At 49.3% G+C, this 23,434-nt stretch overlaps 1 protein-coding gene across 5 annotated transcripts in view; it reads left to right on the top strand.

The window, feature by feature from the left end:
• ESRRB (estrogen related receptor beta) overlaps nucleotides 1-23,434 on the top strand; it is a 174,318-nt gene that overhangs the window by 133,471 nt on the left and 17,413 nt on the right. For all 5 annotated transcript variants that reach the window (XM_059914724.1, XM_059914723.1, XM_059914726.1 and 2 more), the window contains 3 exons: nucleotides 5,292-5,408; nucleotides 21,587-21,697; nucleotides 22,564-22,725. In XM_059914724.1, the coding sequence (XP_059770707.1) occupies nucleotides 5,292-5,408; nucleotides 21,587-21,697; nucleotides 22,564-22,725 (390 nt within the window). The remainder of the gene's footprint in view (nucleotides 1-5,291; nucleotides 5,409-21,586; nucleotides 21,698-22,563; nucleotides 22,726-23,434) is intronic.

The raw sequence follows: 23,434 nt of genomic DNA on the forward strand, positions 1-23,434 counted from the left end.
GGAAAGGGCAATGGTGACAAGAGGAAGCAAGTGCATTAGAGGAGGGGCAAGAGATGACAGGCGTGGGAACTAGCTGTGGCAGGAGGGAAAGGAGGCGGGAAATATCAGGCAAGTGGGATGAAAAGGACCTTAGAAGTAAAGGAGAGGGATGAATCTACGATGCCACCTCAGTTTCTTTTTTTTTAATAATTTATTTATTTTTGGCTGCGCTGGGTCTTTCGTTGCTGCACGCAGGCTTTCTATAGTTGTGGCGAGCGGGGGCTACTCTTCGTTGTGGTACGTGGGCTTCTCATTGAGGTGGCTTCTCTTGTTGCAGAGCATGGGCTCTAGGCGTGTGGGCTTCAGTAGTTGTGGCATGTGGGCTCAGTAGTTGTGGCTCACGGGCTCTAGAGTGCAGGCTCAGTGGCGCATGGGCTTAGTTGCTCCCCGGCATGTGGGATCTTCCCGGACCAGGGCTTGAACCCGTATCCCCTGCATTGGCAGGTGGATTCTTAACCACTGGGCCACCAGGGAAGTCCCCGCCACCTCAGTTTCTGACCCAGGTGGCAGGTGGCTTAGTGATGGCTTTGCTGAGACAAGGAACACAGTAAGAGAAAGTCTGGGTGAGGATGGGTTCAAGTGGAGGAAGTATGAAGAACCCAAGGGAATTCCAGGTGGAAGTATCCAGCAGGCAGATGGATATAAGGGTTTGAAGCACAGATAGTGCCTCTCGCTGCCCGTCCTTGCCAATTAGTAAGCTGAAGCCAGTGGCATGAATGAGATCATCAGCTGGCGGGTAAGGAGGAGGGAAGGGTGGAGAGCTGAGGACAGTGGACCGTGTGGAGGTGAAAGGGATAGTCTCTGTCCTCCAGGAGTGAGATAAATAAGGGAGTGGAACCAAGTGACGCCCAGCCCAGCCCTATCACCCCAGAGCTAAAAATGGTGGCCATTCAGGCTCTGATGTTGGCCAGCAGCCTCTGAGCCCATAAATTCCTCAAGAGCTGTTTATCTAAGCTCTGCAGCCCCCATCCCTGAGCCCCAGGGAGGGGACTGCCCACTTTCCTGCAGCTGTTTCAGGACAGCTGATGGGGATGCCCCTGGGCTTTCCTTCTCCTGGGGCACAGGATTGAAGAGAGTTGATGGTGGGCATTTCCCCTCTGCCTTGAAGTCACACTGAAATCCAGATCATTCCTGACTCCCTCCCTCCCACAGGCAGCATCAGCTCTGAGGTCTGTCTATGGGAGGCCTGGTCATAATGTTCTTAAATGGCAGAATGGGTGGCTGGCCTCAGGTCTGACACCTAGAAAGGACTTACCCTGGGGTCTTCTGGCTATATGTACCCTGGCAGCCCTGATGGATGTAAAAATAAGCATGTTCACTTTGACCCAGTGCATGCACTTCACTAAGCCCTTTATGTGCTGAATCTGCAGGACTGTATAGTTGGGAACATATTGTGCCCATTTTACAGATGAGGAAGCTGGGGCCCAGAGAAGTTGGGTGATTTACCTGAGGTAGAGTCTGCATATGTCTATACTGGGCACACTCCCAGGTTAGAACTCTGAATTTATGCTAGATGTTGGCTGTGTCCTTGTCCTGTGAGAGCCCATCCCCAACCCTGCCACCCCTCAGCCCCTGGTGAGTGAGTGTGTGTGTGTGTGTGTGTGTGTGTGTGTGTGTACACGCCCCGCCCTGCTCCTGTGCTCTCCTAGACTGCCCTCCAGAGACCACAGGAATTCTGATGAATTAATCTCATCACTTTATCAAGGAGGCACTTACAGAAATTACAAGGCAAGGCCACCAGCCTGGCTTTGCTGGCAGCCAGCCGCTGGGGCCATAAAACAAATTGAAAGGAACAAAAATAAATAAATAAAATTAGATCTCTCTCCCTCTCTCTCACACACACACACACAGCCACACCCAACAGAGTCAAGAACATCCCTAGGTTCTTGTTAATGCTCAGTCTCTTGTTCTGGGAGAGCAGCAGTGCCAAATCAACAGTTACTTATGGACCCCTTGCTGGAGTGACAACCTAGGATCTGTCCTTCAAGGGATTGACAGGCTGGCTAGGGGCTGAGACCAGTGAACGTGAAGAGTTAGCCACCTGCCAGTGGCATCCCAAGGCGGCCCGAGTCCCCATGCCCCAGGCCCTGTAAACTCACCGCCCAGGGGAGCAGAGCAGAGCCAGACCCCCTGGTTTCAAGTCCTTGCTCTGCCTCGTCCTGGACTCAGCTCACCTTTCTCATCTGTAAGATGGAGAGGAAGATGTTTACCTCCAGTGTTGTTGGGAAAATTAAAGATTCAACATAAGAAAAGTAGAACCGCAGCTGCTTTATAACAAGCCCTCGTCAGTGTTAGCTCTCAGTGTGTATTGAGCACCTACTGTGTGCCAGGCACTGGGACTACGGAGAAAAGCTGGTCTGGGAGGAGGAGACACACAGTGGCGACTGGGTGATGGAGAGAAGGAGCACCTTCCCAAGGGGGACCAGGAGGTGTGGGCAGGCCAGGCGAGGAGGCGGAGGGAGCAGAGTGGCCTTGTCCTAAGCAGCAAAGGCCTGGGAACCTAGGAGGTCACTGAGTTCCAGGAACTGATAGTTATGCAGAGCAATGGGGAAGGTGAGGCTGGAGAGAGAGGAGGGGAGTGGGGTGGAGGCCGGGGCCAAATTCTACAGAACCTTCTAAGCCGGGATAGACCTGGATGAACTAGCTTATGTATGGGATTTCCTCCTTTCTGTTTCTTTCTCCCGCGCGCGCTCTCTCTCTCTCTCTCTCGCTTTACAATCTGGTGTACAGCAAAGTGATTCAGTTATACATATATATCTATTCTTTTTCAGATTCTTTTCTATAATAGGTTATTACAGGGTATTGAATATAGTTCCCTGTGCTATACGTAGGTCCTCGTTGTTTATCTATTTTATATATAATAGTGTTTATTCGTACATTCCAAGCTCCTAATTTATCCCTCCCCTGTTTCTCTTTTTAATTTTACCATGCTTATGTGAATATTGAAATTATTTCCCAAGAAGTCACACAAGAGAGTGACCTAAGGAATGGTTAGGGTCAGGTAACAGAAGGGAGGGGCACGCGGAATCTTTATGCCTCCCCCTTCCTCTTACCTCCCATCCTCCAGCACAGAGGATGACTTCTGGCCCCCCTCCCCACAGAAAGATGGTGCCGGCTGGACTTGAGAGAGAGAGAGATCTGTAAGGTGCTCCAGCCAGATCGACCTCTGTGAGCCTCAGTTTTCTCACCTGTGCAAAATGAGGATGGAATCCTCACTGGGACGTTGTGAGTACTCAGTGTAATTAGGCATCTTGTAATTGGGGCTCAATAATTTCTGTACTTCGAAACACTTTTGTCAGTGGTGGAACCTGGTTCATGCTTGTTCTCAGAAAATCCAAATGCTACCTGGGGAGGCTGAGGCACAGGGACACCTGAGGACAGCCCCTCTCCCCTTCCTCTAGACCACCTCAGTAGCTGGGTTAGCATATGGGCCTGTCTGAAGTCCCCAAGCTTCTTGTGGGGTGCAGGGGTGGCACAGGGGCCCTGTGTGGCCTTGGGTAACTCACTTCAGCTCCCTGACTCTCAGTTTCTTGGTCTGTAAAATGGGGCACTGGTGGGTCCCAGAGGGTTGTTGTGAGGATGGAGGGAGCTGAGACAGGTCACGCTCATAGCAGGTGCACAATGAAGGTGGCTGTTATTGCTGCTAAAGTGGATGGGTTATGTGGCGGGGGTGGGGGGGTGGTCTGGGCACAGGCAGGCCTGGAGCTGCCCTTTCTAGCACGGTGCAGGGCTGGGAGTGGCCTTTTGGAGGCTGCTCTGTGCCAGGCTGTGTCCCTGTTGGGTGAGCTGGGCCCGGAAGGGGAATCTGGGCAAGCAGCTTGCTGGGCATCACTTGTCCCTGCTCCCTGAGAAGGTGGCAGCTGGATGGGTGTTGGGATGAAAGGTTTGCACTAGTTCAGAGTCTGTTCTCTGAAAACCACAGACTCAAGCAGACTGCACTGACTGGGACGGGGGCCGAGGAGACATGATAAAATCCAAAACAGCACGGTGGTCCGCTGTCCTGCACTTGTATCTTTCTATTGCCTGTCTCTCCGCCCACCCCCAACAATTCCAGTCCCTTTCCCCCTCCCATTGCCTTTCCTTTGGCCTCCAGGCTTGTTATAGCTGCACAGTGCACATTTGTGACATGAGTGCAGACGCGTAAGAGCACTCAGGACAGATGCTGCGCCCCTACGTTAGAAAGGCAGCTGCAGCCTCTCCCGACCATGCTGTCAGCCCTCCCAGGAAGAGGCACTGAAAAGGGACAATGGCCTCCCCAGAGGATTCGAAGATCAGCTCATCCTGAATAAGACTCATATAGTTACATTGCACAGAAGCACTCTGGAAACCTCAGGTTTCCCATCTGTAAAATGGGGATGGTATCAGCACCTACTTCATGGAATTGCTATGAGGATTCGGTAGATTTTTTATTCAGCAGGCTGATCTTGCATGCCTTCTGTGCAGCAGGGGTTGATCTCAGTGCAATAGAGATGACGTGATGAACAGCACACCTCTTGCCTTCGTGGTGCTCACAGCCTACTAGGAGCATGGGGTCAGGTTCATGGAAGCCATTATTATCACCCAGTTAAGGGGTGACATGGAAAATTAATCACAATTTCCCTCTGCAGCAATGAACTGTGCTTATAAAATCACCAGCTCACGTCAAATCGTGCTTTACAATTTTTAAAGCAATCTTACATACATGATCTTGCTTAATCCTTCATTTAGCAGATATCACACTATTTTGCAGATGAGGAAACTGCAACTCGGTGAGAGGAAAGTGATTTTCTCAAGGTCAGCCAAGCTGGGTGACCTGGGCCTCTGCCGTGAGATGTGGGATGCAGGCGCTGGTCCCTGCGGGCTCAGAGCTGCCAAGAGGTTTTTCCCATGAGTTGGGGCCCAGGCTGGAGGGCATAGGGCCGGTGGGCCACACTGACATTTTGGTCAGCAGTGGGATAAAATTTCTCTGCTTGGGATAAAATGTCAGCTCAGTGAGTTTTGATGTCCCAGTTCAGTGGTGGCTTCAAAACTGTGGGTGACCATTCTTCAGAGCTGTGGCTGCCTGGCCGACCTGACCTCTGGCACTGGGATCTCTGTATTTAAGAGAGTAGGAAACACCCTGACACGTGTCTCGGAGCGCCTCCTGCTTGGAGAACCACTGCCCTGTGGGAACCTCGGGGCTGGAGAGTAGTGATTTGGTCGGTGAATCCCCATCCAGCCTGTGGCTGGCAGATGGGGGCAGCACCTGGCAACCCTTCTGTGTCTGCTTACAGGGAACATTGAGTACAGCTGCCCGGCCACCAACGAGTGTGAGATCACGAAACGGAGGCGCAAGTCCTGCCAGGCCTGTCGCTTCATGAAATGCCTCAAAGTGGGGATGCTGAAGGAAGGTAAGAGGCCCCGCTTGGCCATGCAAGGCGGAACCGAAGCCTGGGTCCTGGGCAAGCTCTTCTCCCCACGGGAAGTCTCAGACCCCCGGAAAATGCCAGCAAGCTCAGGACTTTCTCCCTGAGCGGCGCAGGAGAACAGGTCTCCCCCTGTAGCCCGGGTGAAGGCCCTGCCCCCCGGGCTGCCTGTCTCACACACCCTGCAGGCAAGTGTGCAGCCTCCGGTCCCCGTGTGCAGCTAAAGCTCTCCGCGCTCTCGGGAGGCTGTTGGGCAGCAGGAGTTGGAAGTTCTCCATTAAAGATCCTTTGGGGAATCATGACCCCACTTGGGCCTTTGAACAGCTGGCTTGGCGCTCTGGGGAAGGCCCTCGTCGGGGCCAAGAACCCTCTCCACCCTGGGAAGGAAGGCTTGGGATGCTTTATTGCCTCTCGGTGGCCCATGGAGTGTGGGCATGCAGAGGGCAGAGACATTAAGGCCCAGAATGACACGTCACATACCCTTCACCTGCCAAGGTCAACCTCTGTTTTCCAGCAGGTGCACAGGACATGGCTGTCACCTGGCCAGTGTTTTCCTCCTCCTGTTCCCTGCCCCCACCCCCGTCCTCTCTCTTCCCTTTCCTTTCTCTGCCTTTTGCCTCTCTTTCTCCTCTAGAGCCCTGCCATCCAACACGGCAGCGTGAGCCACGTCTTCTAAGTGTAAAATACACACCAGATTTTGAAGACTTACTAGGATGATAAAAAGGAACGTAAAATATTGTAGTAATAATTTTTTAAATGATTACATGTTGAGATGATGATATTCTGGACATATTGGATTAAAAACATATTATGACATTGATATCACAGCTTCTTTTTACCTTCTTTAGTGTGGCTACTAGAGAATTTTAAGTGACCTGTGGCTCTCATTATTAGGACAGCATGGCTCTCGGTCTCCTGCGCCACCTTCCCTGTTGATCTGCTCAGGCTGATGAACCTCGTTTAGTGCCATTTTTAGAGATGGGTAGTGTGTGTGTGTGTGTGTGTGTGTTTCTCCCCTTCCCCTGCTTTCAAGGGGAGCCAGTGGCAATTTCTACAGATCAGCTTTTATGACTCTGGGCCCTGGGATCCTTCCAGAAATGAGAGGAGTCAGGAAAAGAGGTGTGTGCTGATGATCAGATTATCTGATCCAGAGGGGCTGGGAGAGAAGAGGAAGGGGCGGGACTGGAATGCAGGCCCTCACTGGGAGGGGCTTCTGGAGCCCAGCCCAGCCTTTAAGAGCCCGAGGCCCTCCTCCCTTCCTGGCTTCCAGGAGCCCTCTGGGAAGAGGGCCCGAATCTAAGGTGCTTTGTTAGTAGGACGACTTGGACGTTGTTGTGATGTGGAAATCGGGGACTCCCTCCGTTTTCCATTCCGGGCTCCCCCTTCACCTCAGCTCAGCCCAGTTCCTCCACCACCCCTGTGTCAACATGGCACATCGACCTTTAAACTGCGTTTCTTACTAGTTGTTTCATGCAACCCTTTTGAGATGGAGGAGCCACTCAGCCCTTATTCACATGCCAGCTGCTCCACCGGGGGATCAACTGAAGAAAGAGCTCTCTTTCTAGATTAGAAGCAGGCTGCGCTGGACCTGCTGAAAGACTGTGTCTGTTCATTTTGATTCTCCCCAGTTTTGGTCTACCCCTGTGCAGGGTGTGACCCCAGCTAGTGGCTGAACCAGGTCCTCTGTCTTCTTTCTGCTCCAGAGCACCCTGGGGTTCACAGATGAGGAAACTGAGGCACAGAGGCCCTCAGAAGCGTGCCTCAGCGCTGGTCTCCTGACTTCCCCCTCTGCATGCTGCTGGGAACCAACCCAAGGCTTTGTCAGCCTTGGAGAGACTCTGCTCTTAAGTTTGTAAGGATGTTCTGGGAAGCCAGGTGTGAGGGCCCTGACTCAGGCAGGGGCCAGCTGTCCAACAGCCTTTCCTGGTTGGAGCGTGTAGCCTTTCTTGGCTTACTTCACAGCATCTGAGGAGCTTGGAACAGAAGAAGCTGATTGCTATCAATATACTCCTGAATTTGAAGGGAGACAAAATTGAGTCCTGCAGGGACTCACGCTGGTTTGACGGGAGCTGGTCCCGGAGCCTGGAGCCTGGAGCTTCTCCCTGCTCTGCTGTGTCTGCTCCCCATGGCCCAGGTCAGGGGTGGGGAGGCTTCCAATCCCAGGCCAACTCGCCCTCCCCCCAGGATTATGAGCAGGGAGGGAGAGATAAGGAGAAAGTGGAGACCACCACTTGAAATCCCTGGACCACCTTGCAACCTTTGAACAGAGTCTCTTGAGGGACTACCCAGTGCTGGGAAGAGAGTAGGGGTGCTTCCCAGTGGCGCCCCAGAAAGGCAGAATGATGAGGGGATCCACAGAGGCAGGGAAGCAGGTGGCCAGGGGCACAATCCATCGGCAACAGCAGGCCAGGCACCCCGCCAGCTACTTAAAAGGAGTGAGATGAATGTTGTGTGTCCCAGGATGATGGTGTGGGCTGCTGGGGGAACGAGAGCCTCAGGTGGGGAGCACACGCATGGTGGGCATCTGAGGCTGGTGGCGGGAGCCGGGCAGGTGTGCTGAGCTGAACTTCCCGGGGGCCCAGCCCCAGGCCCCCCAGGAGCTCTGCCCCAGGAGAAGGGCAGTCACCAGAAGGCTCCCCTCCCCGGCTCTGCCCTGCCCCCGCTGCTGACGGGGGAAGATGACACAAAGGCTCCAAGCGCCTTCGTTTAGCTCTTCCCCGCAGTGCAGAGCCTTGGCAAGATCCTGGGATCTGAAGCTCCACGGGGACTGGCCCCTTAAGAGGAGCGTGCCTCCTTGAGAAGCCTGTGTCCCTGCCAGGCAGCTGCCCTGGCTCCTGCTTTTGTTTAGGTGCAGGTCCCCCACTCCCCCCATCATTCGCAGGCGCCCAGCCTCCCTCTGTCTCCCTCAGACTCTGACCTGACTCTGAAATGCAGATCCCAGCCTTCCCCAGGTGCCCCCCACCCCATCTTCAAGGCTCCTCGACATTGGGGAGCCAGGGGCTGGGGTCCTGGGTCTTCTGGGGGAGGGGGATGGAGAAGGGGAGAATGGAAGGCCAGCCTCCGCCGCCTCCGCATCTCACCTACACATCAGAACTCTGTTTGCCTCTTCTGTCCAGCAGCTCTGGATGCCTTATTAGGTCTTTCCTTTCTTAAGTAAAATAACCTGAGAGATTGCCACGTGATTTGGGGGTCCCAGCAACTGCCAGGGAAAAGGTCAGAAGTGGGGCTTTCTTTGGCTCAGCCTCTGCCTCGAGGCTGCTGTCAGTTCTGGAAGAATCGGCTGTGGAACACAGGTGATGTCCAAGGGTCTGTCTTGCTTCAAGCAAATCCCGTGTATGAAAATCTGTATTTTCAGAGAAAAGAGTGATGATTCTCTTCATAAGAAACTGAACACAAAATCTGCTCTGGGCTAGGAGTCAGTGCCTGTGTCCCCTCCTGGCTCTTAGGTATCCTTGCTGTGTCTATTATTTCTCACTTACGCGCCTGGGCCTCCATTTCTTCACCTGTGGAGCAGGGGTGTTGAAACCTGCTCTCTGTCACTAGGTCAAGGTGAGGACCAGATGGGACAACTCCTTGGTAAGATCTGCTGTGGGACGGCTTTAAAATGTCAGCTTCCTGGGCGTGTTAAAGTAGTATTGGATTCAAAGATACTCTCGTTTGCGCCCACTGTGTGAGGCGGGGCATACTAGTGTCCAGCTGCCTTGATTTTCCTCCTGGATTGGCTGGTGGGAGTCTTAGAGGTGTCATCGCCTTAGGCTGACCCCGTCTGGGGTCTAAAATGAGGATGAGAGGGTCCATTGGGAGGACCATGGAGAAGATCTCCCCGGATAGGTGAGGGTGTGGCCTGACGGCCTCTAAGCCAGGAGGACCTGGAAAACCATTTGCTGCATTTCACAGGGGGCACCCGTACATCTGGGAATTCTGCAAATCTTCCCGCACAGACTGTGCCTGCAAACTTCTCCTGCTCACCTCACTTTACCTCCCTCAGGCCACCAGCCTCCCGGGCCCGCTTCATTTCCTCCTCCCCTCAGCCCCTGGTCTGCCTTTCCCCAAGTGTTTTCTAAAAGATATTTGATTTCAGTGAAAGCTGGGCTGACATCCATGCAATCCGCTCTCAATCTCTTTGTGCTTGTTGGGAAGGCGGAGGGCTCCTCCGGGGATGCTGGGTAATTGGGTTAGTGGCCAGCTCATGTCAGGAAATTAAAAGGAGGCCCTGATCAGGTGCCCGCTGCATGGGATTTAATGGCTTTGTATTTATAGAGTATCCCGCCTCTAGCCCATGCCAGAAATACCACTTTTCTGGCCCTGTGAATGAAGAAAGAGGATGAGAGATGACTTGCCTTTAAAAATTCTTTTTCTTTTCCAAAATACATTAGTGTTCTGAAACAAAACAACTCTTGAGCACTTCAAAGAATAGTTTTGAACTAGAGCCCAAGAACTCTGATGGCTGTTTGTATCCCCTGAACCACTTTCCACCCTACACACACACATGCTCACGCACACACATCTGACGCCTCACAAGATCTTCCCGTGTGGCCTCACGCCTTGGGCCACTCAGGCACGATGACTTGATGACCTCTGGTTGGGGGAGTGTTAATTGAATGAAGTCACAGGAGATGGTCTTGTCTGTGCTGAGCCCTTATTACTGTTCATTCAGGGCTTCTGGCTTGTCAGACATTGGACAACAGGTTCAGTGGTCATACAGAGCCGGTAAAACCCCAGTGGCACCATTTATCAGCTTCTTGGGTGATTTACTAACTTCTTTAAGCCTCCCTTTCCTTCTCTGTAAAATGGGAATGATAGTAGTTAGTTGCTGTTTCATCTTGCTCCCGATTCACCAGGGAAAGCTCCTAGAGTTGTACCACAGAGTAAAATGTTAGTCACTGATTTAAGATATTCTGCATCATGTTACATCACTGGTTTCTTCTGTGTTTCAGAAGGCAGTTTTGAATCCCCTGTAGCCTCTTTCCCTGCTCCTTGGCTGATGACCTTGCTTCATATTTGCTTGAGAAAATAGAAACAGTCAAGTGGGGAATTTCTAAACCTCCTGCTGTTGAATCCACAAACCTACCTACTTGTTTTATGTCTTCACTCTTGTTAGAGGTATTTCTGTTCCTATCAAAAGCCAGTCTCCCCACCTCTGCCCTGAATTGCATTCCTGTTTATTAGGGACTTCACTCCTATAGTATCATGTCTGCTTCCAACCCCATCAAACCCTTCCTCACTGCTGGATCATTTTCATCAGCACCCAAACAGAATTTAATTTAAAAAACCCACAAATGTATTTTGATCCAAACTTTATCTCTGTTCAGCTGCTGCTACCTTACCCTGCTCCCTTTCTCAACAAAACTTTCCTGAAGGGTTAACAGCACTTACTATATATCTATCCACTTTAAAAATAAAAATGAAAACAAACAAAACACTTCCTTAAAAAGTAAGCATCGAGGGACTTCCCTGGTGGTCCAGTCGGTGGGACTTCGTGCTCCCAATGCAGGGGGCCCAGGTTCAATCCCTGGTTGGAGAACTAGATCCCACATGCGTGCCACAACTAAGTGCCCGCATGCTGCAACTAAGAGATCCTGCGTGCCACAACTAAGACCCAGCGCAGCCAAAATAAATAAATAAATAAAATATATATTTTTTTAAAGTAAGCATCAAGTAGATCCAGAAAAATATTTATAGTATGTTATATTAGTTAAGGTAAGGCTAAACTTCTGTACAAAGAGACTCCCTTCCTCCCTCAAAGCAAAAAATTCAAACTTAAGCAAGATAGAACTTTAATTCTCTCTCATCTCTCATATAACAGTCCAATAGGTCTAAGGTGATCCAGGACTGGTTGGCGGCTTTGCCATCCTTAGCAAGTGGTTTCCACTTGTGGACCCATCTCCCAGACAGCCAAAAGGAAGAAAAGGAAGAAAAGCCTATGTCCTATCCCTCAAAGGGCAGGACCCAGAGTGGTACAATTTCCTTCCATTCACAGCCCATCTAGTCACTCGGCCACACGTCTTTGCGAGGATGTCTGGGAATTGTAGTCTTTAGCTGGGATGCCATGTGTCCAGCTAAAACTATGTTGGGATGGGAAAAGAATAACATATTTTAAAGGACAGGCATTGTCATTTGCCAAAAACATATGTGAAGTAGGAAGTAGGAAGAATATTGATACCTTCCACCCAGTCCAAGAAAAAGAAATTTTACCCTTACTTTTGAGATTCCCTCTGTGCCTGAGCCTGCATTCATTACTTTCAGGGGCAACTATTATCCTGATTTCACATTATTTTCCCTTGCCTTTCTTTATGGTTTTATCATATATTTGTATCTCAAATCATATCATGTTTTCAGTTTTAAATGAAATTATACTATACATATTCTTCTGCATCTTAATTATTTTAATCAGTATTTCTGAGATGAATGCTTCTTGCTGCATGGTGCTATAATTCATTTATTTTCATTTCTGTATTACAGGAGTCAGCCGGATACATATTTTAGGCTTTGTGGGCCAAAAGGTCTCTGTCTTCACTATTTAAATCTGCTGTTGTAATGTGAAAGTGGCCACAGACAGTATGTAAAGGAGTAAACAGAGTTGTATTCTGTGAGGTACTTGTCTGAGCCTTTTCCCAAATTTTCTACTTTATTTAGAAATCTTTATATATTCTGGTCATTTTTATGAGTCATTTTTTCAGTAGCTGGTGTTGTTAAAATCTCATTTGTAGCTTTCTTCTCTTTATGGCATCCTTTGATGAACAGAAGTTAGTAATTTTAATAAATTGAGTGTATCAGTCTTTTCCTTTAAGGTTTGCACTTCTGTGTCATTAAAATATACATATTTTATTTATTTATTTATTTATTTATTTACTTAACCTGCTACTGTAAAGATGCTTTCCTAATCTGCCTTACCCATGTTGGTCTTGGATCCTGCTGGACTTGACTTTTGAGTACAATGGGCTGGCTCCAGGATGGCAAATTGCTTTTAGCTGGACTGTCAACTGTAGGGTGGGGAGCCGCTGCCTAGAATGGATGATTGAAAGGCTTCTTAGGCAGTGCCTGGGATCAGTAGGCAAGAGTGCTGTGACTGATTAGCAATGTCTGCCACAGACTAGGAAATGGCGGGTGGTGGCACAGCTGACAGCTTTTTGCCATGACTGATCTAGTGCAACTGAGTTTAAGTGATTTGCCCAAGGCCATGCAGCTAGTAAATAACAGAGCTGGGTGGAATCTAGTCTCCTTGGTTTTACAAGAATTCCTTCTAAGAAGCCCAATCCAACTCATTGAGATGCCTTGGCCAGTAGCAAAGCCTGTAGCCCTTCCTCAAAGTGGGAAAAAGAGGAAGGGAATGGAAAGGGAGGCTGAGCTGAAATAGTCTTTCCTGGTTAAATGTTCAGTTTTAGAGACTTTTTGGCAGCTGGGAATGCAAGGATAGCACAGCCCTACTGAAATGTCCTTGGGGACACAGTGCCCTGGGTGAGAAGGATCCAGAGGAGAGAGCAGCAGGAGAGCAGACACTTCCTTAATAAGCAGAAGGCCAGGGCCTCATCACCCAGTACCATCTTACCCATCCTGGAGCAGCTGGCACAGCCCTGGAATATTAGTTGGCATGTGTGTTTATCCACCCGCAAGGCTCTCTCGGCTTATAGTGAGTCAGGAGTGAGGCACTCTTCACCATTATGATATGGCACCAGGGTAAGAGGCAGCCCGAGATAGCTGTCCTGTCGGAGGCGGCAAGGTGAGCTCACCTGTCACGCAGGACGTCCTGCCAGACAGGTGGCTGAAGGGAGCTCAGATCGTGCGGGGGGTGTAGATGAGTGTTTAGGCAGGGCATTCTGCTGGGCTGGGGTGTCCATCAGTGTGTCCACGTGACCCACAGCCCCTGGGCCCTCAGGAGCCCAGAGTACTCCTATCACCTTTTGTGTGGTTTGTTCCTCTTTCTGGAGATGGGTCAGCTATAGTTTGGTAGAACTTATAGGTAGAGAGTCAACACCTAAGTCTCCTGGAAGGAACACTGGTTAGACAAAAGTACTGCATAAAATAGGTTTAGTGCATGCTCCCCAGACCTGGTAGGTAGTCAGAATCATTACAGGAGCATTGCAAAATTATCCATTCCTGTACATCTCCCCTATTGACTTAGAACCTCGAAGTGGTTAAGTCCTTAAGGTCTGTGTAGTTCAAAGGCTTTCAGGGCATTCTGACAATCATACAGGGTAGGTGGTCTCAAGTTCAGGGCAAAGGAGATAGGACTTAGAGATAAAGGTTCAGATCCTCCCTCAGACCTTTCCTGGCTGTGTGACCCTGAGAAAGTCACCTGACCTTTCTGAGCCTCAGTTTTCACATGGGAATAATAATAATCATCATGTGTTCTCCCTCCCTCAATTTTGTTACACAGATCAAATGACATATGGAAATAGCTTTGTAAACTGTAAAGCATTGCACACATCCTTAATAAACCAAGGACATTAAATTGGGTGTGTGTGGGGGGGGGCAGGTTTCTAGGTAAGGGGAAGAGAAGAGTCTTGACCATGACAGCTTTGCAGTGTCAGGATAGCAGCTCTGCAGAGGAGGCAGGAGAAGGACACAGGCTCAGAACCTCTCCCTCTCTGCCTTGTCTGAGCCTTTCCTGTGGGAAGAGAAATGTGACGGGGCAGCGCCTGGGACAGGCTGGGGGCCAGGTGCAGGGCCATGCTTTTCTGAACTTTAACCGGTTATTTTTAGTGACTGGGATGAAAGAAAGAGACTTAAAACTGCCCCCCGCTGCTGCCGCCCCTGCACACTCTGCTATTTTTACTTCTGAAAGGCTGGGATCTCGTCCAGCTTAGGGAGGGCGACCGAGGAGAAAGGGGGGGAGTTGGAGGGAAGCAGGAATTATTTTACTTCCATTAAGAAAAAAGTCAGAAGCCTGATCTTATCAAGTCAGCAAGTGGACATCTGATTCAGGACGCGGCAGCCACAGGCCCTGGCTGCTCTGATGTGCCTGCAGTGTGGATAGGTCAGTAGATGGGGCAGGGGCTTGGGGGAGCCCCACTCCCCTCCCCGCAGGCAGTTTCTTCCCCAGAGCAGCCCAGCAGCTTCTTTGCTCTTTCCTGTGCCCTGAGCTGGGAAGTGGGATTGGACACTGCAGATACAGGGGCACCAGCTTAGTGATGAGATTGCGGGGGGTTGGGGACTATGTGGCTGCAGCCGAGCATGTTCAAGAGAGTACCTGTGTTGGCGCTGTGTGCCCCTGGGCACAATATTCAACCTCTCTGAACCTTTGTTTCTTGAGAGTTTTGTTTAATGCATCTGACCTACGGTAGTTATAACTAAGGGGGTGTGTTTCTCTCTCTTCCCATGAAGAAAGCTAGCAGTTCAAGGCAGACACTACCACTTTCATAGGCAGATGAAAGGAAAGAGATTACTATTGAGGGCCTACTGTGTACTGAACACATTACTATGTTTCATACATTTTATGTTACTTAATTCCACTAATCAGAGAAAAGTGAAGTATTTTTAAAAATCTTTTAATAGCTTTATTGAGATATAATTCACCCATTTAAACTGTACAATTCACTGGTTTTAGGTATATTACATTGTTTTTTTAATTGTGGCAAAACATATTCAACAAAATTTACCTTTTAGAAACCTTTTCTTTTTTTCCGGCCGAGCTGTGTGACTGTGGGATCCTAGTTCCCCAACCAGGGATTGAACCTGGGCCACGGCAGTGAAAGTGCTGAGTCCTAACCACTGGACTGCCAAGGAATTCCCTAAAAATCATTTTTAAGTATACATACAATTCAGTGGCATTAAGCACGTTCAGTGTTTTGCAACCATCACCACTACCTGTTTCCAACACTTCTTCATCATCCCAAATAGAAACTATACTATAACTCCCCTTTCTCCCCTACCCCCAGCCCCTGGGATCCTCCAATCTACTTTCTGTCTATTTGAGTTATTTCTTATAAATGAAATCCTACAACATCTCTCCTTTTGTGTCTGGCTTATTTCACTTAGCATAATGTTTTCAAGGTTCATCCATGCCATAGCATGTATCAGAACTTCATTCTTTTTTTCATGACTGAATAATATTCCATTGTACGTATAATTCCACATTGTGTGTTGATGGATACTTAGGTTGGGGAATTCCCTGGCGGTCCAGTGGTTAGGACTCAGCACTTTCACTGCCAGGGCCTGGGTTCGATCCCTGGTCGGGGAACTAAGATCCCACAAGCCACACAGCTCAGCCAAAAAAAACTTAAAATTAAAAAAAATTTTTTTAATTTAAAAAGGACCTTTGAAAAAAAAAGAAAGGATACTTGGGTTGCTTCTACCTTTCGGCTATTGTGAATAATACCGCCATGAACATTTGCAGATGAGTATCTGTTTGAGGTCCTGATTTCAATTCTTTTGAGTATAGACCTAGGAGTGGAATCGCTGGGTTACATTTCCACAAGTAGTTAAACAAATTTTTAATTAACCTTTTAAATTTTGATATAATTGTAGATTCATATGCAGTTGTAAGAAATAATACAGAGAGATGTCATGTACCCTTCACCCAGTTACTCCCAATGGTAACATCTTGCTAAACTATAGTACAATATCACAGCCAGAATATTTGCTTTGATACAGTCAAGATATGGAACAGTTTCAAGGGTGAAGTATTGATATTTTTAATAATAATTATATTGGCTAACATTTATTGAGCACTCACTACGTATTCATGACACACTTATGAATACTTAAATTTTGGCCTGCACATGTTAAAAGATGAAACAGTGTTGAACTGTAGCTAAAACAAAGGATAAGTACTTATTATAGTATTTGGGGCTCTGGTATACTTTACATGGGAATATTATTGATACTTTTTTAAATTCAGAAAGTATCAATAAGATGATATAATCTAATAATCCTGGACAGCAATTGTAAGTTAATTAGTATTTTAATATGCTCCCTGAGCCTACTTTTTTAGATATTTCACTAATATAAGAACACAAACAATAAGGCAACTCTTATTTCAGGTTCAAGTCCCCACCTTTATTTTTTTCCATTTGCTGTTTGTAAGACTTAAGCATCCTAATTTAAAAAGTAATTGCCCATTTTATCAGCGAAAATTGCTTTCTGCTGCAAGTTACAGAGAACTCGACTGCTAGTGACTTAAGCATCGATAAATGAGATTGATTGCCCCACCTAAGAAGACCAGAAATGGGCAATTGCACATGCTTCTCAGCCACAGCATCAAGGGCTCAGGCTCTGCCTTTCTTCTCTGGTGTTCTTTGGTGTCCTCACATGGCTGCCTCATTGTTACAAGGTGGTTGCCACAGCTCTAGGCTTCATCTTCCAGGTCAGGGCAGAAGAAAGGCAAAAAGAGCTGCACCAACCATGTCTGTCTCTTTTGTCAGAAAAGCAAAACGATTCCCAGAAGCCCCCACCATGGACTTCACCTTACATCCCATTGGCCAGAACCAGGTCATATGATCAGCCTTGGTTACCAGGGAAAGTGGGGAACAGGAATGCTGGGACTGGCTAGGGCTCTCTATGAAGAAAGCCCTATGTGCCTATGAAGAAAATCCAGTCTCTGTTAACATGGAAGAGGGGGAATGGAATGAAATTGGGTAGGAAACTAATAATGTCTGCCAGATCCAACTGTTAGTATTTGGTGATCCACTTCTAAAGGATTCATGATACAACATCTTGCTGTATTACCTCTTGGGGAGGGGCTGCTTCTTTTTTTTTTTTTTTTTTGATAAATTTATTTATTTTATTTATTTATTTTTGGCTGCTTAGGGTCTTTGTTGCTGCGCACGGCTTTCTCTAGTTGTGACAAGCAGGGGCTACTCTTTGCTGCAGTGTGCAGGCTTTTCATTGCGGTGGCTTCTCTTGTTGTGGAGCACGGGCTCTAGACACACGGGCTTCAGTAGTTGTGGCACACAGGCTCAGTAGTTGTGGCTCGTGGGAGCTAGAGCAGAGGCTCAGTAGTTGTGGCGCACGGGTTTGGTTGTTCCGTGGCATGTGGGATCTTCCAGGACCAGGGCTCGAACCTGTGTCCCCTGCACTGGCAGGCGGATTCTTAACCACTGTGCCACCAGGGAAGTCCCCAAAAAAACACACATTGGCAGATAATAAGTATAAACATAGACCAATGTCTGTTTAGGCGGAGTGCAAAGGAATTCAGACCTCTGTCCGCTGTCTCTGCCCTTGAGGGGCTGACCTTTCTCGCATCAGGTCGCATCAGTACAGACAAATGTGTGGAAGGCGAGGAGGAGGCTGGCCTAAAACACTGTACAAATGTAGAACATAAAGGGTACTTGAGCATAGAAGGTGGATGCCCAAGGATGTTCAAGTCCATAAAGGGTTGTCTTATGGAAGGGAGGTGGTCTTGTTGGATGGGATGCAGGGTAAGGAGTGATCTGGAGAAAGAATTTAGCTCAGTACAAGGAGAAAGTTTCATGAGGAATAGGCTGCCTTGAGAGAGTGAATTTCTGGAGGCTGGAGAGACAAATGGAAGCTGGGGCAAGGATCAGACCCTGATATTCTTTCGTTTCTTAACTCTGAAGAGCTTCATTTTAACTGGGCATGTCATTTTACTCAGACACTTGAGTACTGACCGCAGGCTGTGTGCTGAGCTTGGGCTGCAACGATAAATGGAAGTCCTGTCCAGGAGTTGCCCACCGTCCACCAGGGAGATGGGCACATAGTGTATGACGGTGAAGAGTTGTTTTGACCACGGTTGCTGTATAGAGAAAGAACAAAGGGAGCCCAAGAATGGCGTGGCCAGCTCTGCCAGGGGAGTCTGGAAAGGTTTCCCGGTAGAGATAATAGTTGAACTGGGCCTTCAAGGGTACCTTTGATGGTATGGGTAGGTCACTTAGATGGGGGCCCATCTGTCCAACCCCAGCCTGGGTCTATGCCCCAGGACCCCTCTACCCTAAATGGTCTTTCATAAACCCTGACTGTGGGGCAGTGTAGGGGGGAAGGGAGAACTCAGAAAATGGGGCAGACCTGGGCCCTAGACCAGCTTGGCTAAGGCCATGCAACTCATAAGGGACCTTGATCACTGGACCCCGTGGGCTTGAGTGACTTGGGTTTGTGCTCAGAGTAGGACTTGGGAAGCAGACAGGAAGCAAGGAGAACAAACACACCTCATACCAGGCATCAATTTGTGCATAATCAAACACAACAGGCTTCTTTTTTTTTTTTTTTTAAACAGAATAACCTGTTAATTGATACACTTATTGATTGGAGCTATTGACCATTTTGCTATAAAGATCTGGTGGAGAAAATTTAGAGAGTTTATACCTGCTGTGCCCTGGGGAGTCATACCCCGGAATGGCAAAGAGCTTGGATATTGGCTCATTTATTGGGCAAATTGCTAAATCTCTGTGAGCCTCATTTTTTCTTGTTTGTAAAATGGGGATAATAGCACCTGCTTTATATGCTGTGGTTTAAATAGGGCAACGCATACAGAAAGTCCTCCATAAGTTAGGCTGTTGTCATTATCACTATCAATGTGACTTACCGGAGGGTTGTACGCAGCACAGGGGAAGAGCAATAATAATGATGACAGTGATGGTCAGAGTAATAGCTCACATTTTCTAAGCACCCACGTGGCACATTGGGTGCCACACAGTCCTTGGAGTAGGATGGTGAGCAGCCTCTGGCTGTAAGGGGCACCTAGTCGTTAGGGGAAGCCCAGTGTGTTATTGGAGCCCAGGAAGAAGCACCCAGCCTGGGTGGAGGCATATCCATTCCTGTATGTGTCAAGACTTTCTTGAACACCCACGGAGAGCCACGCCCTGTATCAGGACAGAGAGTATTCCACAGGGAGGCCGCGACAGAGGTGGCATCTGCCCATCTTCTCGCCTTGCTGAAGGATGGGCGCCTCTTTTCACTTTTGTGGAGCAGTTCACTCTCCTGCTGACATCTGTCTGGGATCAGGCAGCCTGGGTGGGAGGGGGAAGCTCATGAGACTGGCATCTAGCAGACAAAGTCAGTGAAGTGGGGAAGGTGCTCATCTTGGACTCCAAGGCAGACCCTGCCTGGCACATAGTAGGTGCTCAGGAAACTGGGGTCCTCACGGTCCTTTATGCCTGACGCTTGGCATTTTCACCTTGGTCTTGCCAGCTTTCCAGGGGGAGAAGCTTGGTGGAGGGTTTGACTTGCCTCAGGTGTAGTAGGCAGGGCTGAGCTGCTTTGTGGCTGTGTCACAGGATGGGGTCAAGAAAACTCTTCCAAACAGGGAACTTCTCCCCAAAAACCTTTTCCCCAAAGAGAGGAACTGTCCTCCTTCCTGCCCTTATGTGCCTGCTCCTTCTACCCTCACAGAAGGGGCCAGGAGGGGTGAGCCAGAGTCCCATCAGCACGTGGGTTTGGTCTTGTGCTGGATGGGATTCGGCTGCCCCTTCAAGGTCCGAGGTACTGATGGAAGTGGATTATACAGCCGCATCCGCTAGGAAGCTGTGGTCATTATTGACTTTCTTCCTGAGAACGCCTCCAAAATAAACTGCCTACATTCATGTCCTTATCTCAGTGTCTTGTCCCAGAGAACCCACTATAGAGGTGGTCAGTTGCAACCCATTCTGACCCTTGAAGCAGAAGGGGAGTTCATCGCAAGCCCGTCAGGAGGCTCAAGGACCACACTTAGCCAGACAAGGACCAAGGGAAGCCCCGGAGAGCCCAGGCACGGGAGATGCAGTAATCAGGAGAGTCTGGCCCAGGGCTGCCCACACCCCTGCGGCTGAGAGCACTACTGCTACCCTCCCCAGTGAGATGACTCACAACAGGGGAATTGCCTTGAAATAGGAAGTAGGGGTGGGAGGCTGGGTAGACCCTTTCCTGGGGAAAAAAGTTCACTACAGCCATGTTCAGCATCAAATACAAAAGTGCCAGGCTGTGGGGTAAAAAGGACACTGCTGATGAAATGCCGAGCATTGACTGGCCCCCAAAAGACAGTCCCCTCAGGCAGCCTGGCTGGGTGTGCTTACAGCATCCTCCCGGCCCTCCGAGCTCCCCCGTGGGCTAGGAAGATGGAAGAAGGTAGGACCGGCAGGAGGAAGTGCCGGGGAAAGACAGGGCCCCGAAGATCACCGGACTGGGGCTCTGTGCCCATGATGCTGTTGACCTTTGGGGAAAGGAGGAGGAGTTGAAGCCACCGAGCTTGCTCCCTCTGGGGACTCTGGCTCTCTCTCTGACTTCTTATGTGTTTTAGTCAAGGTCCATTTCATGGTAAGGAAAGGAGAGCCGCTCTGCTTTCTGTGTGTGTTCTCACTTGGAGCTCAGTCGACGGGTCCCATCCATCTTTTCATGTCAGGTCACATAGGTTGGTGGCCACACACAGGCTTGTGTGCCCTTGGGTGAGGAGCCCCCTGGAGGTCCTGTCCGCCCTGCCTGCTGGTGGGGTTGTCAAATGGTACCAACAGCTCTGTCCAGACAGCAGGAGCTGTGGGTGGGCAGGACTCTTGAAGGTGGTGTGGACCCAGTGACAATAAAGGGTCTGTCTCCCTAGGATAGGGCCTCACTCCTGGAAATGGATGTCAGTGTGGAATGGCCACAGCTGCTTTTGTACCTGCTGTTGAGAGCCTTCCGGGCACTGGTGTTCCTGGTGTGGCCAGGACAGCCAGCATCCTCATCCCGTGGGGCGTTTGTATAGACAGACGGAACTGAATCCTGGAATCTCTGAGGGAGGGATCCAGAAATTGACATTTGTAACGAGTGCCCATCTAGATGCTTCTTATGTGAGAAGTTTGCAGATCTTTGCTATAGCTCTTTGGAGGGGCCGCCCGTGGCAGGGATTCCTTTCCTCTCTTGGTAAGCTAACTCAGTCCAGCCTGGATTCACAGAAGATCTAAAACGACGTGTCTTCTTTCCCCAGCCGTTGGAGGAGCGTGTTTGTTGTGCTTTGTCTTTTGGAGACAGAAAGAATCAAGAGCTGAAGGTTGCTTGTGATGGATTTCAGGAGGATGTTGACTCCAGAGAGGCAGGGCCAGGCCTAGGGCAACCGGGGTGGGCCATTACTGTGAAGACAATTATCTTAGGATTGTCCAGCCACCTGGCCTGAGGCTGGCCACGTGGCAGCTGTAAAAAAAGCCATCGATCGGGGCGTAGCCCTGAAGATTTAGCCATTGCTGAAATTCCAAAGTCAGCGCTAACACCCCTGGTGATGCCGAACAACTCTGAGACCTTCTCCCTTTCCTCCCCAAAAGGTGTGCGCCTTGACCGAGTGCGTGGAGGCCGCCAGAAATACAAGCGACGGCTGGACTCAGAGAGCAGCCCGTACCTGAGCTTACAGATTTCTCCTCCTGCTAAAAAGCCATGTGAGTTCAGGGCAGTCCCTGCCCCTCTTGCCAGCATCTGTTCCTGGAACATCTGGCGTCCCCTTGGGGAAATGCCATCTTCACACTGCTGGGTTATGGGGCACTGAGGGTCACGGGGAGGGGCATCAGTGTCTGGCATTGGTATCGGGTACTTCAGGCTTCATTCAGAGCACCTTTCCTATGGCATTCACAGAATGTAGCTCCAAATGCAGCATGATCCTAAGAAAGCACGGGCCCAGCATCCAGAACATGTCCCCTCACCTCCCACTCGAATCAGGTTCCTCTCAAGAGAATTCACCAGGCAACTTCCCTTGTTGGGATATTTCCCAAGAGCCCAAATCATCACTGCCAGCAACTCTGTGGAGCCAGAAAGGGAGGGGGGTGGTAGGGAAGGGATGGACTGGGAGTTTGGAGTTAGCAGATGCAAACTATTACATATAGAATGGATGGACAACAAGGTCCTACTGTAGAGCACAGGGAACTATAGTCAATGTTCTGGGATAAACCATAATGGAAAAGAATATAAAAAAGAATGTATATATGTATAACTGAGTCACTTTGCTGTATAGCAGAAATTAACACATCGTAAATCAACTATCATCAATAAAATAGAAGGAAAGAAAGAAAGAGAGAGGGAGAGAAAGAGAAAGAAAGAAAGAAAGAGGGAGGGAGGGAGGAAAGGGAGGGAAGGAGGAAAGGAAGGAAGGAAGGAAGGGAGGGAGGGAGGAATGGAGGGGGTTTTTAGCCATGTTTGAGCTTCCTGGGGCTCCTTGGAACCCGACTTTTCTTCCTGAGCCATCTCGGGTTCCACCTTGGCCCCTTTCCTCTTTTCCCAGGCATTTACATTCTCCCTTTTGTTGTTGCAGTGACTAAAATCGTCTCCTACCTGCTGGTGGCTGAGCCGGACAAACTCTACGCCATGCCACCCCCTGGCATGCCAGAGGGCGACATCAAGGCTCTGACCACTCTCTGTGATCTGGCAGACAGGGAGCTCGTGGTCATTATTGGCTGGGCCAAGCACATCCCAGGTGAGTCCCATAGGGCTGGGGGAGGGTGTAGTCAGAGACTCACAGCCGCGCTCCCCGTGGCTCTGGTTCTTATGCATGGGAGCCCATGACCCAGGAGCCCTGTGGAATCTTGGCAAGACTACTTTTCTCTGGCCTCCTTTCTCTCTTTGTGGGATTGGAGGTGAGCAGTTGTTTGGAAGGTCCAGTGTTGTTCCTGAACTGCTGGGGGCTCTTCAGAACGGATTATGCAGGGGTATGATTGCTTCTACAATAGGTAATAATCAGAGCAAGTTCTTTGAATCCTTAAAGGCCAAACAAAGAACAGGGTTTTATCCTAAATCTTATTGGAAATATACTGGAAAACAACACAGAAGAGGGATTGACTCTCTTGTTTCCTATTAGAGGCAGGTGAAGTGGAATGGTTAAGAACATGCGCTTTGGAATCAGATTGGGATTCAGGTTCTGGGTCTGCAACTTGCTAGCTGTGTAACCCAAGGCAGGTCGCCGGACCTCTCTGCAAACAGGAAATACCAGCAGTACCTCCTTCATGGGCTTTGACGTGGGGATGAAATGCGAGCGTGTGTATGATGCTTTGGCACATCCTGACATCAGCTGCGTGCTCGCTCTTGCCATTTGCCTGATCTTAAGGGAGGCCTGTCTCTTAGTTTGGATTCTATGACTTTAAGATCATTTCTGGCATGAAAAGTACATGTTACGAACATGTTTTGGG

This window comes from Balaenoptera ricei, chromosome 2 (assembly GCF_028023285.1).
Source record: "Balaenoptera ricei isolate mBalRic1 chromosome 2, mBalRic1.hap2, whole genome shotgun sequence".
Taxonomy (NCBI): domain Eukaryota; kingdom Metazoa; phylum Chordata; class Mammalia; order Artiodactyla; family Balaenopteridae; genus Balaenoptera; species Balaenoptera ricei.